Source organism: Natator depressus, chromosome 1 (assembly GCF_965152275.1).
Source record: "Natator depressus isolate rNatDep1 chromosome 1, rNatDep2.hap1, whole genome shotgun sequence".
Lineage (NCBI taxonomy): Eukaryota > Metazoa > Chordata > Testudines > Cheloniidae > Natator > Natator depressus.
The window spans coordinates 318,322,903-318,340,462 of record NC_134234.1 but is presented as its reverse complement, the minus strand read 5'-3'; the positions used below and the strand labels follow the sequence as shown (position 1 = coordinate 318,340,462).

The window sequence follows — 17,560 nt, the reverse complement described above, 5'->3', positions numbered from 1 at the left end:
TTGCTCATGTCAGTTGCAAGTAGGTGTGTGCACTGCATGCACAGTCGGAAGGTTTTCCCCGAGTGGTACCCGTTGGCTCAGCTGTGGAGCCCCCTAAAATGGCGGCTTCGTGGCAGTGTATATAGGTCCCTGCCGACCCGCTGCTTCTTCAGTTCCTTCTTACCACCAGTGATGGCCATTGGGGTTTCTCTCTCTCTCTCTCACCTCGGGCAAGCGATTCCCTAGCATTTCCTGTCTTTGTTTTGTAAATAGTTTTATTAGCATAGTACTGTTAGTTTTAATGGTTAGTTAGTAGTTAAGGGGCTTTGTTGGGGGCTGCCCCCCGCAAGCTCTCCCCTTTGGGGACTGGGGCATACCTCGATCTCAAGGCTTCAAACCCTGTGGGTCCTGTCAGAAGCCTATGCCCAGGGGAGAGCCTCACGATTCCTGCTTAAAGTGCTTAGGCGAGGCCCATCAGACTGATAAGTGTAAGATCTGCAGGAGCTTCCACCCAAGAACAAAAAAGGAGAGGGATTTCAGACTTAAGCTTCTCCTTATGAAGTCGGCTCTTCGCCCCCAGCCGGCACAGCCAGTGTTGGCACCAAAACCCAGCACTTTGGTGTGGAGCAGACTGGCCTCGGTAAGAAAGGCCGCCATGCTGGTAAAGGACCCGGCACCCAGAGACTCATGACACCACCACTGTCTGGCATCAAAGACAAGTTCGACGGCCTCTTGGCACTGGTCACACTCACTGGTGCTGCATAAGAAGCAAAGAAGAGCTGAGAGGGGGCATTCGCCAACAGTCAGAGCAGTGGAGTGCCATGGTGCCCACGGAGTGCATCCCATGCTGGGACACTCAACTCCTGCTCAGGCGAAACCGGCTCTGTTGACTCCGGCTGCACAGGTGGAACCATCGAGTCCAGTCCCATTGTACTCACTGGCACGGAAGAGCCAAATATGGGAGTTGGACCTGCCATGTACCCCCGACACAGTTGAGGCTGCAAGGGACCTCATAGAGATGACAGGCCAGCAGTCTCCGGCACCACACAAGGGGCCAGTTTTCTTCAAGGGCAAACCAGCCATGCTTCATCAACTGTCCCCCTCATCTGGACACCGCTCTCCTAGGCACCGCTCTCCAAAACCATCCCACATGGCACCCCTGTGGTCCTCAAGGTTGGACTTGACCTCTGAGCCGGAGTCATATATCTCCAGGCAGAGCCGGCGCCATTCTCATTGTTCCCAGTGAAGGAGGCACACCAGGTCCCTAAAATGCCCTGGGATCCCCTCAATGGAAAGCTTCTACGCAATGGCCTTTCTGGACCCCCTTGGCATTCCATCAAGCCCAGGGGCCAAGCTCCAGGTCCCTGTCTGTAGCCTCGGACAGGCAGGGCCTCCCCATCTTCCTCGATGGTGAGGGAACCTCCAAAAGGATCAGAGTCCTGTGGCACCTTATAGACTAACAGTCGCATTGGAGCGTAAGCTTTCGTGGCTGAATACCCACTTCGTCAGATACATCTGACGAAGTGGGTATTCACCCACAAAAGCTTATGCTCCAATACGTCTGTTAGTCTATAAGGTGTTACAGGACTCTTTGCCGCTTTTACAGATCCAGACTAACACGGCTACCCCTCTGATACTTGATCCAAAAGGATTGGAGCCCAGCACCCAACCTGGCACTGAGGCCAGCACCGAAGTCAGCACTGAGGCCGCACCATGCCTGCCACCGCACCATGCCTGCCACCACACAGGCGGTATCACTGAGGGAGGAACCTGTGCCCAAGGGGGCTTCTTCATCTTCCTCCCAAGACAATGCAGTAGTGGGCTCATCTTCCTCTTTGTCACCCATGGACAAGTAGGGCCCATCAAGAGCTGCTTAGAAAAGTAGCTCAAAACCTAGGTCTTCAGGCAGAAGAGGTGTCAGAAGACATAGATCCTATGGTGGATATTCTGACGCCAGAAGGGCCTTGCCCTTGATCAAGACCATTCATAACACCACAAAGACCCTGTGGCAAACTCCTGCCTCCATTCCTCCCACGACAAAGTGGGAAAGGAAATACTTTGTACCTTCCAAGGGGTACGAATACCTTTCTCACCCACCCTCAACCAGGTATGCTGGTCGTGGACGTGGCCAGCACCAAGGAAAGGCAAGGGCAGCAAGGTCCTACACCAAAATCCAAAGAGGCAAAGAAGTTGGACCTCTTAGGCTGTAAGGTCTATTCCACCGGAGAGCTCCAGCTTCGAATTACTAATCAGTAAGCAGTGCTCAGCCACTACAATTTTAATTCTTGGAACTCTGTCCAAGTTTAAGGAGCTCCTACCAACAAACTTTCGATCCAACTTGGGAGCTGCTCTCGAGGAGGATAAGGCGATTGCAAGGTCTTCCTTGCAGGCTGCATAGGATGCAGCGGACTCGGCCACCCACACAATGTCCACTGCCATTGTTATGCGCCAAAGCTCATGGCTGCAGGTCTCAGGCCTCCCACCAGAGGTACAGCAGGCTATCCAGGACTTACCTTTTGACAACCTAAAAGACTCTAGGGCAACCGTAAAGTCACTGGGTCTCCACACGCCAGCCCTGCAGAAGAAGCATTTTAAGCCTCAGCTCCTGCCTCACTTCTACCCCTCTCAGCAGAGACAGGACTATAGCAGAAAATGGGGTAGAAATAATAGGTGAAGGCCCCTACAGTCCTCCTTGAACCAGGGCCAGGGCTCGACAAGGCAGTATCCGGCTTCCAAGAAAACTTTTTGAAGGTGCGCCCTGGGGCAATGCACCAGTCCACATCCTGGATCCTTCCCCACCTTTTGTGAACCATCTATCCCATTTCTACCGTGCTTGGGCCCAAATAACCTAAGACCGGTGGATCCTGAGCACAGTAGAATTGGGATATTCTTTCCAATTCTGTTCCCTCCCACCTTCCCCCCAACTGTTGCCAAGAAGGCCAATGGCATTTTGGGATGTATAAGTAGGGGCATTGCCAGCAGATCGAGGGACGTGATCGTTCCCCTCTATTCGACATTGGTGAGGCCTCATCTGGAGTACTGTGTCCAGTTTTGGGCCCCACGCTACAAGAAGGATGTGGAAAAATTGGAGAGAGTCCAGCGGAGGGCAACAAAAATGATTAGGGGACTGGAACACATAACTTATGAGGAGAGAACTGCGATTGTTTAGTCTACAGAAGAGAAGAATGAGGGGGGATTTGATAACTGCTTTCAACTACCTGAAAGGGGGTTCCAAAGAGGATGGATCTAGACTATTCTCAGTGGTAGCGGATGACAGGACAAGGAGTAATGGTCTCAAGTTGCAGTGGGGGAGATTTAGGTTGGATATTAGGAAAAACTTTTTCACTAGGAGAGTGGTGAAACACTGAAATGCGTTACCTAGGGAGGTGGTGGAATCTCCTTCCTTAGAAGTTTTTAAAGTCAGGCTTGACAAAGCCCTGGCTGGGATGATTTAATTGGGGATTGGTCCTGCTTTGAGCAGGGGGCTGGACTAAATGACCTCCTGAGGTCCCTTCCAACCCTGATATTCTATGATTCTCCCCGTCCCTCTTCAGGGACCCTTCTCACAAGCAACTTCTAGTGCAGGAAGTGCAAATGCTCCTACATTTCGGGGCAGTAGAGGAGCTCCCTCTAGAGTTCAGGGACAAGGGTGTCCACTACCATTATTTCCTAATCCCTAAAGCTAAGGGTGGCTAAGGACTATTTTAGACCTGCGAAACCTCAACAGATTCATGAAGAAGTTGAAGCTTCCATCATTGCGTCTCTGGATCGGGGGACTGGTACCCCGCCCTCGACTTGGACATGTATTTTCACGTCTCCAGAATTCCATCTCACAGAAGATTTCTTCAATTCATGGTAAACCATCTCCACTATCAGTTCACGGTCCTCCCCTTCAGCATCCTGGTGGCCCCTCAGGTGTTTGCCAAGAGCATGGGGGTCATGGCGGCCTACCAACGGATGCAGCAGGTGCAATTATTTCCCTACTAGGACGACTGGCTAATCAACGGCCAATCTCGAGCCCAAGTGGAGGACCATGTGAGCCTGGTGCGCATGAAGTTCCTCAGGATTGGCCTCATTCTGAACATAGCAAAGTCAACTATAATCCCCATTCAGAGGATAGAGTTTATCGGAGCCCTGCTAGACTCCACCGAGCCCAGGGCTTTTCTTCCGGAAGCTCATTTCCTTGCCATGAGCGCCATCATAAAAGATGTCAGCAGATTCCCCACCAGGACGGCACAGAATTGCCTAAAATGACTCAGACATATGGCTGCTTGCATTTATGTGGTACAGCATGCCAGACTCTGGCTTTGTCCCCTTCAGGATTGGCTGGCCCGAGTTTACAGGCTGAACCAAGAACACCTAGACAGACTGGTCACTCTTACTCCTCGGGTCACTCTTAGTCCCTCCGGTAATGGCTCGACTCACAAACAGGATGTGCGGGAATACCCTTCTCCAAACCTCAGCCAACTCTGTCATTAGTCACAGATGTGTCGGCGATGGGATGGGGAGCACACTTAGGCGATCTCAGGATTCAGGTTCTATGGTCCCAGGCAGAACTTTTGCTGCATATCAATATAAAGGAGCTCTGCACAGTGCGCCTTGCTTGTCAGACTTTTCAAACCCATCTTCAGGGCAGATGTGTATCGGTATTGAGAGACAGCATCACAGCGATGTTCTATATAAGCAGACAGGGCGGTGCTCGCTCCTCTCCCTTGTGTCAGGAAGCCCTTAAGCTGTGACAATTTTGCATCGCCCACTCAATACAATTGGAGGCCTCGTACCTTCCATTTCGCAGAATGAACTGGCCAACCACCTCAGCAGGTCCTTTCCTGGCCACAAGTGGTCTCTTTGTCCGGATGGCACTATCAGCATTTTCCACAGGTGGGGCTCTCCCCAGATAGACCTGTTTGTGACATGACACAACAGGAAGTGTCAGCAGTTCTGTTCCTTCCTGAATTGCAGCCAGAGCTTGCTCATGGATGCCTTCCTCGTTTCCTGGAAAAGGCACTTGCTGTATGTATTTCCACCATTCCCAATCATCCACAAAGTCCTCCTCAAGGTCTGACAAGACAAAGCATCATTAATCTTCAGAGCAACAGCATGGCCATGTCAGCACTGGTTCACCACGCCACTGGACCAGTCCGGGAATACACCTGTAACCCTGCCCCTGGTTTGGACTTGATCACCCAGGACCATGGCTGCCTCCAGCACCCCAACCTGGAGTGTCTCCACCTCACAGCATGGAAACTCCAAGCTAAACCTGTTGGAGCTTGCTTGCTCAGACTCCGTTAGGGAGATTCTCCTCAGCAGCAGAAAGCCTTCCACTCACAGCATTTACCTGGCTAAGTGGAAGAGAGATTCAATTTGGTCACTTCAGAAGGGCACTCCTTATTGCAGGCCTCGATTCCCTTCATCCTGGACTATTTACTCCAGTTAAAACAGTAGGGGTTAGCAGTACCATCAATAAAGGTTCACCTGGCTGTGATTTTGGCTTTCCACCCTGGCTCAGTTTGCCAACCGTATGGTTGGCTGTTTTCTCAAGGGTCTAGACAGTCTATACCCTCAAGTAAGATGGCCGATTCCCTTATGGGATCTCAATTTGGTGCTCTCTAGGCTGATGGGCCCTCCCTTCGAGCCCTTGGCGACTTTCTCTCTCCTTTACTTGGTGGCTATAACAGCAGCCAGAAGAGTGTCAGAGCTCAAGGCTCTGACATCCAAGTCCCCTTATACAGTGTTTTATAAGGACAAGGTGCAGTTACAACCAAGCCACATGCTAATGACATGGAACACATGCTCCATTCCTGGACATTAGACACGTGCTAGCTTTTTACGTTGAGCGGACAAAGCCGTTTAGAAGGTCAACGCAGCTCTTCGTTGCCATTGCCAAGAGGATGAAAGGTCTTCCTGTCTCATCACAAAGAATCTCCTCTTGGATCACGGCCTGTGCTATGACATGGCAAAGATACTGGCTCCATCGTTGACAGCGCACTCCACAAGAGCAAAAGCTTCCTTTGCAGCATTCCCGGCGCAGGTCCCCATTCAGAATATCTGCAGGGCGGCGATGTGGTCGTCGGTTCACACTTTTACTTTGCACTACACCATCACTCAGCAGGCTAGAGACAATGCCACATTTGGTAGAGCAGTGCTTCAGTCTGCAACTCTGTGAACTTGGACCCCTCCTCCGGGGGACTGCTTGGGAGTCATCTACTTGAAGTTGACATTAGCAATCACTCGAAGAAGAAAAATGGTTACTGACCCTTCGTAACTGTTGTTCTTCGAGATGTGTTGCTCATGTCCATTCCAAGACCCACCCACGTCCCTGCTGTCGGAGTGTCCAGCAAGAAGGAACTGAAAAGGTGGCGGGTCAGCAGGGACCTATATACACCGACATGAAAGCGCCACTCCAGGGGGCTCCACAGACGACCCGACGGGTACCACGAAGGGAAAACCTTCTGACAACTGTGCATGCGGTGCGCACACACCTCCTTGGAATGGACATGAGCAACACATCTTGAAGAACAGTTACAAAAGGTAGGTAACTGTTTTTTATACTGTCTTGTGCTGCACAGGGAACTGTACCACGTAAGCTCATAAAATTCACCCCGTCACTCAATGTGGAGAGGAATATGCAACAGCCTTTGCCCATGAGTTATGATTCCCATACGCTTCACTCCAACTCACTGGTTTAGATAAAGCAAAAACAAGTTTATTAACTACAAAAGATAGACATAAAGTGATTATAAGTGTTAGCTTGGAATCCCCAGGTGTTTTTCACAAGCTAAAAATCCCTTTAGCCTGGGTCCAGCACTTCTGCCAGTCCAGTCTTTGTTCCTCAGGTGTTTCCAGGAGTCTTCTTGTGTCTTCTTGGGAGTGAAGAACACCAGATGATGTCACTCCTTGCCTTATGTAGCTTTTGCATATGGCGGGAACCCTTTGTTCCCAAAGCTTGGTTCTCAGACCAGTCTGTGGGAAAAATAGTGACATCCCAAAATGGAGTCTAGAGACGTGGTCTTATCACATGTCCTTGTAGAGTCATAGTAGCCATTACTTGGAGGCTGTCTGTAACATTCTCAGGAAGGGTCCCCAGCTGGGAGATAAGCTTCTCCTAAGCCCTATTGTTTTTCCTAATGGCTCATTGCCCTGAATAGGCTCTTCCCCACCCACTACCTAGACTTATATTAAAGACAGAGAAATCAACCTCAGAAGAAATAGAGAGATTTCAAAGTCCTGGTAACCATGGAGGAAGGGAGAAGCTGTCCAAGTGTCTGGCAGCACTTCTGGAGTTAGACAGTTTCTTTGATGGGCTCAGCAAAATCTGAGATACCACTTGGTGACCTCCAGTTTTATACCTTCTATTCAGGGATTATTGGAGGTTGTCCAGTAGAAATAAAAAAGCTGCCACTTGTCAACCAGCTTTCTGATTTCTAGTCCCCAGTTTTCCTGCTACTTCCATTGATATCCAGTAGATAGTTTTGGTATATAACACATTTCTTTCTTTGTCAGAGGTTTTTTACATTTTATTCATTTCAAAGGATAGTATTTTGTTTTGAGCGCCCTATTAATTAGAATTCCCTCTTTTAAGAATCTTTTAATACTTTAAGACTATACACAAGTTAGGTGTTTATGCTTCCTTATGCCATATAATTCATAAAATTTCTACAATGCAGCAATAATTTAGAAAGAAAACAATCCTTTATAATTCCACAGAATTTGGTGAACATGGTCATATGTTCTTTGATTATATCTAATATATTTTATTTCACATTCTTCAAAGCTTACAATAAAATAAGAAATATTCAAGGACCCAGACAAATTATCCACATATAGAAAGATGGTACATCTGATTGATAAGGCAGATATAGTACAGGTTTTAATTTGGAATGAAAACATGTACTTTGGACTTGTGGGGTATAAAGAAGTTTGGCCCATGTAACCTTCAGTTTCTTTGGTTCAGACAGGAAGTTATTTCTAGCTTGCATAAATGCTATAGTGTTCACACTCTGACTTGATTAACTCTCAGAACATTATGGGTTTGTCTGCATAGGAAAACGTCCTCTTTTTCCATATCCTTGTTTAATCTTCTGGGTGGACTTTTTTAGCCATGCAAAGAAGGCTCCATCCATATATAAATTTATAAAATGGTCTCTGTATTAATCCATTGCACAAGGGTAGTTAAATGATATTGTTTAAACATTCCAGATCAATTTCCTGAAAAATTCAGATTCAAACTTCACTTATCTCCGTTCCACAAGCAGGATGCAGTGTGGATTGCTGGTTTCCTATTATTTTTGGTTAGATTGAGATAGACATTACTTGGAGGTAAAAAAAAGGTACATACTGTAACCTTGGTTGTGTCCTTGATAGGGGAATAAATTGGTAGATTTTCTGATTTAAGGCCAGAAGGAACTCTAGTTATTATTCTTAATACACTCAGGGGCCTATTTGAAATCTGTACATCTCACAGGAGGCCGTGTTCCCCCTAGTTTGATCTAATGCCAAAGCCCCCTCCTATTGTCTCTCATGTGTCTCACATACAAAATGAGAAATGAGTACTGCGGAAAGGGATCTGGGGGTCTTAGTGAATCACAAGCTAAATATGAGTCAAGAGTGTAACACTGTTGCAAAAAAACCAAACATCATTCTTGGATGTATTAGCAGGAGTATTGTAAGCAAGACATGAGAAGTAATTATTCCGCTCTACTCTGTGCTGATTAGGCCTCAGCTGGACTATTGTGTCCAGTTCTGGGTGCCACATTTCAGGAAACGTGGACAAATTGAAGAAAGTCTAGAGAAGAGCAACAAATATTATTCAAGGTCTAGAAAACATGACCTATGAGGGAAGATTGAAAAAATTGGATTTGTTAATCTGGAGAATAGAAGACTAAGAGGGGACATAACAGTTTTCAAGTACATAAAAGGATGTTACAAGGAGGAGGGAGAAAAATTGTTCTTCTTAACCTCTGAGGATAAAACAAGAAGCAATGATCTTAAATTGCAGCAAGGACAGTTTAGGTTGGACATTAGGAAAAACTTCCTAACTGTAGAGTGGTTAAGCACTGGAATAAATTGCCTAGGGAGGTTGTGGAATCTCCATCACTGGGGATTTTTAAGAGCAGGTTGGACAAACACCTGTCAGGGATGGTCTAGATAATACTTAGTCCTACAGTGAGTGCTGGGGATTGGACTAGATGACCTTTTGAGGTCCCTTCCAGTTCTATGAGAAAAACTGTGCAAGAAGAGATCTTTGCACTGTTGAGTAAACAAAGAGTGGTGCCAGAACTTTACTGAAGTAAAAGGTGTTGTTTCTGGTATTCCCTTTTTCCCAAATAGAATGCTATCCTGTGCACTCTGAAAATGAAACAAATATTTTGGGAAGATAACATTCCATATGATTGTGCTGGGAAGTATTATCACTACTCTTAACCAACAGAACTAGTTTGGGGCCTTAGATCTTCAAGATGCTTATGTCTACATTTCACTAAAAGAAGACACAGGATATATCTCCGTGTACTTTCAGTCACTAGCAGTATAAGGTGCACTGCCTTTTGAGTATGCAATGATTGCAAGAGTATTCACCAAATGCTTGGTGGTGGTAGTAGTTTAACATCATGATTGAGGCCTGCGGGTGTTATCTATAGCTGGACAACTGGCTCATAAAATCAAATAATTTCAGAAGTTAAGAGTTTTTTGTAACTACCAGCCTTGAGATTCAGTATGGAATCTTAAACTGGGATTTGACATATTTACATATTATGAAACAAATAAATAGGTTCCTCAAAATTGGCAGCCCATTGTGCATAGGCATTCAGTGTGATAAGTGTTATAGAGATGTAGTAAAAAAAACCTGCCCCAAAAAGCTTAGTCTCAAGTACAAGAATTCCAAGCAGTCCTGTGTCTCCCAGCATAGTGAGATCACAGCTCCCATTTGTCCCCCTTATGCACTAGGTCCAATCATGCTCAGGATCAGCTTGCCCAGTAGAGAGCAGAATATTGAAGCCAATAAAAGACTACAGCATCCCTTATACTTATATACTGTGTATACATTGGGGTCTGGCCATCATATTATTTTTCCTGAAATGTTTTAAATAAGAAATTAAGTAGTAATATATTCCAAAACATGATCCAATAAAAGATATTAGCTCACACACCTTGTCTCTCTCTAATATCCTGGGACCAACACAACTGCAACAACACTCCATACAGTATTAGTCTTTTGTTTCATACCTCAGATGAACACAAGATGTTCAGTTAAATATCATATGAGAACTTTCTCTGTATATTGTGATACTGCTTATTTTGATTTGTTAATATTTCAGTTATTAATCAATCTTATCCAATGTTATTTAACTGTTTAGAATGGAAACCCTCAAAATCCCTATTGCAATGGAATTGATGGTGTAATGGAGGCATACTATAGAAGTTTAAAATCTGTACAGCTTTATGGACCAACAAACTTTGCTCCAGTAATTAATCATGTAGCAAGGTAAGTATTCCAACAGTTGCTTTGGAGAAACCGAATATATTGACATCCTATTACCAATTGTGACAGGGTCGGGCCAGATGGCTACAGGAGAGTAATAGAAGGCAGATATATTCGCCCCAGGCTAAGTAGGTCCCTTTTCCCTGGGTAAGGGAACAGGGAAGGTTCCAGAACAATCAGGAACCTTCTGGAGACCATTAAGACAGGCTGATTAGAACACCTGCAGCCAATCAAGAAGCTGCTAGAATCAATTAAGGCAGGCTAATCAGGGCACCTGGGTTTAAAAAGGAGCTCACTTCAGTTTGTGGTGCGCGTGTAAGGAGCTGGGAGCAAGAGGCGCTAGGAGCTGAGAGCGAGGACGCATACTGTTGGAGGACTGAGGAGTACAAGCATTATCAGACACCAGGAGGAAGGTCCTATGGTGAGGATAAAGGTGTTGGGAGGAGGCCATGGGGAAGTAGCCCAGGGAGTTGTAGCTGTTGCACAGCTGTTCCAGGAGGCATTCTAGACAGCTGCATTCCACAGGGCCCTGGGCTGGAACCTGGAGTAGAGGGCGGGCCCGGGTTCCCCCCCAAACCTCCCAACTCCTGGTCAGACACAGGAGGAGTTGACCTGGACTGTGGGTTCACGAAAATGGCCAAACTAAGGGCTGCCATGAAGCTCCAAGGCGAGCAAATCCACCAATAAGCGCAAGACCCACCAAGATAGAGGAGGAACTTTGTCACACAATATAATTATTCCGTTGAAAAGACAAACAGAAATAGGACATTAATGTTGAGAAGTCAAGCATTCAATTGTCAGAAAATAGAATTAAGGTTGAAAGTTAAATCTTAATTTTCTGCCTTCATGTGCAATTCTTAACGTGGTCTTTCCATATATAATTGTTTCTCAAATAATTAAATTATTCAAAAAAAATTTCTTTTACAAAATTCTGTACAGTAAACATAGGGATCCTCGGTTTCCTTTCAGTTGCACTTGTTTCACTGAAGAGGGAATTTGGTCTCATATGTGCCATACTGTACTATTGTGTAATAGACAGATCTTGGTCCCTCTCCCAGCCCATTTGTTCTACTCCAGCAGCACAGAGGGCCTGGAAAGCTGCCTTAGTTTGGCCCTTGAGGCGACTCTGGGTGCCCTAGAGGCCAGTTTAGTGGGGTTCAGTTGAGAAGGGGTGTGACTGGAGTGTGTTGTGCTTTGGTAATACCTGGCCAGTGTAAGGGCTCTTTGGTGGCCATTACAAGCTAGCATAATTTAGAACAGATCTCAGGCTGATCCAGGTTTATACTGAGGGCACGTTGTATGCAAAGGTGGCTTAAACACATTTTTGTTCATCTCCTCTCCTCCTTGGTAGCAAGATAATCTTGTGCAGTTGAGGATCTGGCATCTGACCTGATAAAATGACATTTTAGGAGATGAAATATTTTAATTTTATTAAATTTGTATTTTTCATTTGCCTTGTTTTGCTGTTTCAGCACCTTCACCTCTTTTGAGGAAAAACAAAGTATGTTACAATTAGTTGTCTGAAAAATGGAAAAATATTTCACAAAAAAAATTTCATATTTTTGTAGTTGTTTGTTTTACAGGGTCCTAAGTGGAAGAATTTAAGTTTTCACCAAATATTTTTTTATTTTGACATTTTGAATTTTAAAATGTTTCTTTCCTCTCTTTCTCCCCCTCCCCCTTCCTCTTTTTTTTCCCTCTTTGCCACAGAATACAATAATATGAATAACATTCAGGGGTTGGGTGGGTTGATTAGTTGAACTTTCCTACTTTTCCTTTTGCTTCTCTAACTTTTCCAAAGTTGAGTAGATTTTGAGAAGTTAGAGGGGGCAAAAGGAAAAATTAAATTAGAAAGAGAGAAATGGAAAAAAAAGAACAATGGAAAATCTAGACAAGCACACTATCTCATTCGGTGACAGAAAGGAAAAAAGGCACAGAAAGAGGGGGGAAAACTAAACGTTGAAAATTTGATATTTTGAAAATTCCTGGTTCAGTGAAAATCCAGAAAACTCATAGAGAAAAGTTAGAAAAATGGAATAAATATTCAAAAGAGAAATGAGAAAGTGCTTGGAATCTTTCTGAACTATTGTCTCTTATCTGTATGTTAGGAACAGTTTTTCCATTATGAAGGGATATATTTTACAACTTCCCATTTCACCAAACTAAGTTACGTAGTAGAGAAAACTTAGTCCCTTTCCTCCAAAACATAAGATATATAAGAGAAATATACCAGTTAAGAGTTCTACTGAGAATTAATACATGCTTTAATCCCCAGTGTGGCTGATAAGCACCTTACTCAAATGGACTATCAAATTTGTTTGTCTCTTTCTGCTGATTGGGGAAGGGATGTTGTAGTGTTGTAACATTGTCATCAGAAGTACTCCTGCGTTTCTGAAGAGATTTTCTGTGGAAAAAAACTAAAATGAAAAGTAAGGATGGCCAAAAAGTGCAGTCATTAGTGCAGGACAGGTTTGTGCTTCCTGTAGCTGGGGAAGGTCTCTGTTGCAGAGTTGTAACTAAGCATTTTAGCACCTGGGGTGAACAATCATATTTGCGCCCCCTAGAGGTGCCGTGGGGGGGGCATGCAGGGCCACATGCCCTCCCTCCCAGAATGCTGCCTCCCATTTGGCACAGAGGTTTTCAAACTGTGGGGCACGCCTTCCGAGGGAGATGCACCCCACAGTTTTAAAACCGTTACCTTCTACTAGAGGCCAGCAGATCGGAAGCTGGTGGGAGCTGCCCAGTCTGCTCAGGCCCCTAACTCTCTGTGCTGTGGGAGCCAGAGTGCTGGCTGGCTGCCAAGCAGCCTTCCCTGCCCTGTTCCCCGAGTCAGGCCACCTCTGCGAAGCCAGGCACTCCCCAGGCAGAGCGGTGGCACTGCTCTGAGCTCCTGACACCCTCTTGCGTCTGCCCCAAAGGAGCTTGGTGCCAGCCGGCAATGCCCCCTGGAACCAGCCACTGTGCATGAAGCCTGGTTGCCATAAGTTTTTCCCTGGAGCACTCATTCCCCTGGGGCCCCTGCCTCACAGCAGCCCAGTCACAGCCCACTCGCTGCCCAGGGGCCTGCCATTGCAGCCTGGTCACTCTCGCCACACTCCCTACACACAGAGTAGAACTACCCATTGCAAGCCCAGCAGCCAAGGAGAGCAGTGACACAGCCTGAGCTCAGCCACGTGAGACTGGTGCCCAGCCCAGGGGCAGGCAGCTGCTGACAGGGTGGATTCACTCCTGCCAGGTCCAGAAACCAAGGCCATGAGGACAGAGCAACTCCTAGGGTTACCATATTTCAAATTCCCAAATAAAGCACATTAACTGGGGAAGGGGGATGGGGTCCTGGAGGGGTGTCTGTGTGCTGGGAGGGATATTTGGAGAAGGTATTTGTAGGGCACTGGAGGGGGTAACTGTGACAGGGGTACCCACTGGAGATGGGTTGCCAATGCTGGGTGGGGGATGGGCTGGCTTAATGGAGGAGCCCTAGCTGCTGCTCCCATGGGGATACTGCATGCAGGGCTCCTGCTTCTCCCGCCCCTTCTCTTCCCCATCCCATCCCCTTTCCCTACTGTCCTCTGCCCCATCCCCCACCCCCTACTCCCACATACCCCTCTCCTTGCCCCATTTCCCTATCCCATTATCTTTCCTCTGCCCTATCCCCATTCCCCTTCCTTCCTCACTTCCTCCCCCTCCTTGCCCTGCTTCTCCTCCTGCCTGCGGGCACTCACCTTTGTACAGAAAACAGGATTGTGGCCATATAGGGCATCCAGCGTAGGTAGAAAGGGAAGTCAACTGGCACTAGGACCCAGGAGGTGGCGTACAGCTGCAGAGGCAGCAATAAACAGCTCTGGACCAGGACCAGACCCCTGTTTGGGCGGGGGGGGGAGGGGTAAGCCCCCTCCAAAAAAAACTACGCTCCTGGACTTCAGCCAACACTGCTGGACCTAATCCTGAGGAGGGAGGGGGCTGATGCTGCTGGGCCCAATTCTGCGCTGCCCAAGTTCTGCACCCATGCCGGCACTGTGTCCTGAGCAGCTGCCCTTCTCGCCCCTCCCTAGTTATGGCCCTGTTCTGTTGGAAAGGACATCATACGACACGTGTCTGGAACGTCCCCTCACCATTCCCTCAGAGGTTAAGGGATTGAGATGGGAACTCTAGACAGCCTAGAAGATCAACTGGCAGAGAAGATAAGCAGAGGACACTCAGCAGCAGCCACATATTCCTGATCCCTCTTCCTCTTACTGGTCCTGCCCAAGATCCTCAGTAGGACTATTTCTGTAAATGTTCATTCTCTTTTTCACCATGATACCACTCAGATTAACCTTGAAGTTCATGGTAGAATAGAGAGGAGAAGGTGTTTTTGTCTGCACCCAGAATCTCAAGTTCAGAATGACTCTTTGTGGAGGACAAATCATGCAGTTTTGGGGATCATGATCAGCTGTAAAATAGACAGTAATATACAAGGTGTAGATAATTTGCCTCCAATCAGTAATATTAGGAGTTCATCCAAAAGCTTTAGCACCAGTAATCTTACAGGATGAGTATCTTCATATCACAGTAGACTTCATCCTTCACCAATATTTATGTTCTTCTGTGAATGCTTGCTCATGTCCATTCCAGTGCAGATGTGCGTGTGCTGTGTGCACCGCTGCCAGAAAGTTTTTCCCTCAGTGGTATCCATCAGATTGGCTCTGGTGCCCCCTGGAGTCGTGCCCTCATGGCGCAGTATATAGGGATTTGCTGACCTGCCACCCTTTCAGTTCCTTCTTTCCATCCGTCATGGTTGCTGGAACTTCTGCTCATTCTTGCTCTTGCAAGTATTCTCCCCGGTGGACTTTGTTTTTCCTGTAAATAGTTGAAAAATGAGTAGTTAATTGTTATAGTTATAGTAATAAAGTAGGACCCCTCTAAACGGGGTTCTCCCCTATCCCTGGCACCAGGGCTTGCCTCGGTCTAAGGGCTTCAAGCCATGTGAGGCTTGCCACAAGCCTATGCCCATTAGTGACCCCTACTCAGCTTGCCTCAGGTGCTTTGGGGAATCTCACCTGTGTGACCGCTGCAGGATTTGTAAAGGGTTCAAACCCTGTAGCCAGAAAGAAAGAGACTAAAGGAGGGAGAGCCATAGGCGCACGGGACTGGCACTTCCATCTATACCAGAGGCATTCCAGGCAGCACAGGACCTGATGTCCCTGCTGGTACCGCCATCTGACACCAGGCATGAACCAGTGCTGGAGGCATGAGCAGCTGAGGCACTGAGACCCCAGATGCCGTCAAAGGGTAAACCAGCAATTGATGCCGCAGCACCAGTCACCCCCTTTCGGCACCACTCGCTGATGCCATCTGGCACCGCTCCCCCATAGTCATTGGGGAGTAAATCCTGACCCTCAGATTCAACGCCGAAATCCTACAGCTCCCACAGGAGCCGGCACCAGTCTGACCACCAGTACCCAATGGCCGATTTGGGCCAGGGGGGGTTCCACCAGTGGCCTGGCTGGCACACACTGTTGCCTGTAATGGCTATTTTGGACTCGTTTCACTTTTCATAAGATCCAAGGATCTCAGTCAAGGAGGTCATACTCTGTTGCATTGGAGGGTAGAGCCTCACCACCTCCTCCTGCGGTACAGGAACAGGGCCCAGGTACTGAGCCCAGTACCATACCTCAGGGACCAGCACCATTGGATGTGCTAGGTGCTGATGGATAGAAGCAAGGCCTGGTGCCAGTCCTAGCATCCTCTTCCTCAGACAAGGTGGTAGTGGGAACCTCCATTGCACCCACACAGGATGACCACAGGGTGCACCAAGATCTACTAAGGAGGTTAGCCCAAAACCTGGGGATCCAGGTGGAGAAGATTGCAGAGACCTCCCATGCCTTAGTGGACATCTTGACTCCTTCAGTCCCCTCACGGGTAGCTTTGCCTCTGGATAGTGCCATTCTGGAGCCTGGTAAGGCACTGTGGCAGACTCCCGCCTCCTTTCAACCCATGTCAGAAAGGGTGGAGAGGAAATATTTTGTACCACGGCAGGGCTTTGACTAACTATATACTGATCTTCCTCCAGGATCGTTAGTGGGAGAAGCAGGGGCACCAGAGACCTACCCCCCCAAGGGTAAGGATGCCAAGAATCTGGACCTCTTTGGCAGAAAAATCTACTCGAAGGAGGCTCCAACTTCATATTGCCAACCAGCAGGTGCTCCTTAGCTATTATGACTTCAACTCCTGGGGCACAATAACAAAGTTTAATGAGTTGCTGCCACAGGAATTCAGGGCTCAGTTCTTGGTTCTAGTCAAGGAAGGCAGAGCAGTGGCGCAAGCAGCACTGGACGTGGCCAACTCAGCTGCTCGGATCATGGCTTTGGCTGTGGCTATGAGAAGAAGCTTGTAGCTGCAGGCCTCGAGTCTCCCACATGAAGTGCGGCAAACTATCCAGGACCTTCCATTTGAGGGCACGTCACTCTTTTCGGAGCAGACAGACTCCAAGCTCCACAGCTTGAAAGACGCCAGGGCCAGTTTCTGGGAAGTCTCTGGGACTGCACACACCGGACCCATTGAGAGAGAATTGTATGCCCCAGTCTCTGCCTCATTTCTGCCAGCCTCAGTCGAGGCAGGATTATAATAGGAGGCAGGGCAGGAGCTACAAGAGGAGGCCTCCTTCCAAACCCTTGTTGGTTCACCGACCAGGGCCTGCCAGACAATTCTAAACAGGCCTTCTGAGGATGCGCCCAAGGATGCCATACCAGGACAGTGTCTGGATCCAACCTCCCCAATTTATGTTGACCAGCTATCCCATTTCCATTGGGAATGGGCCCATATCACCTCAGATCGCAGGGTGATACACATTATGCGACTGGGATCCACTCTGCAGTTCAGTTTTTCCCGTCCTTCCCACCCTCTGTTCAGGGAGCCTTCTCTGATTCAAGAAGTGCGCAAAAGCTCCTGCAAATGGGAGCGGTAGAGGAGGTTCCTCCAGAGCTAAAGGGCACGGGGTTTTACTCCCGATATTTTCTAATCATGAAGGCCAATGGTGGACTCAGACCCATACTGGACCTGCAAAACCTCAACAAATTCATGAAGAAGCTAAAGTTCCATAGGGTCTCCTTGACTTCCATTATC

The 17,560-nt window shown here is 47.4% G+C and overlaps 1 protein-coding gene across 3 annotated transcripts in view; it reads left to right on the top strand.

The window, feature by feature from the left end:
- Positions 1-17,560, top strand: part of CPNE8 (copine 8) — a 285,766-nt gene that overhangs the window by 209,566 nt on the left and 58,640 nt on the right. For all 3 annotated transcript variants that reach the window (XM_074942429.1, XM_074942430.1, XM_074942431.1), the window contains exon 16: positions 10,335-10,462. In XM_074942429.1, coding sequence (XP_074798530.1) covers positions 10,335-10,462 — 128 coding nt within the window. The remainder of the gene's footprint in view (positions 1-10,334; positions 10,463-17,560) is intronic.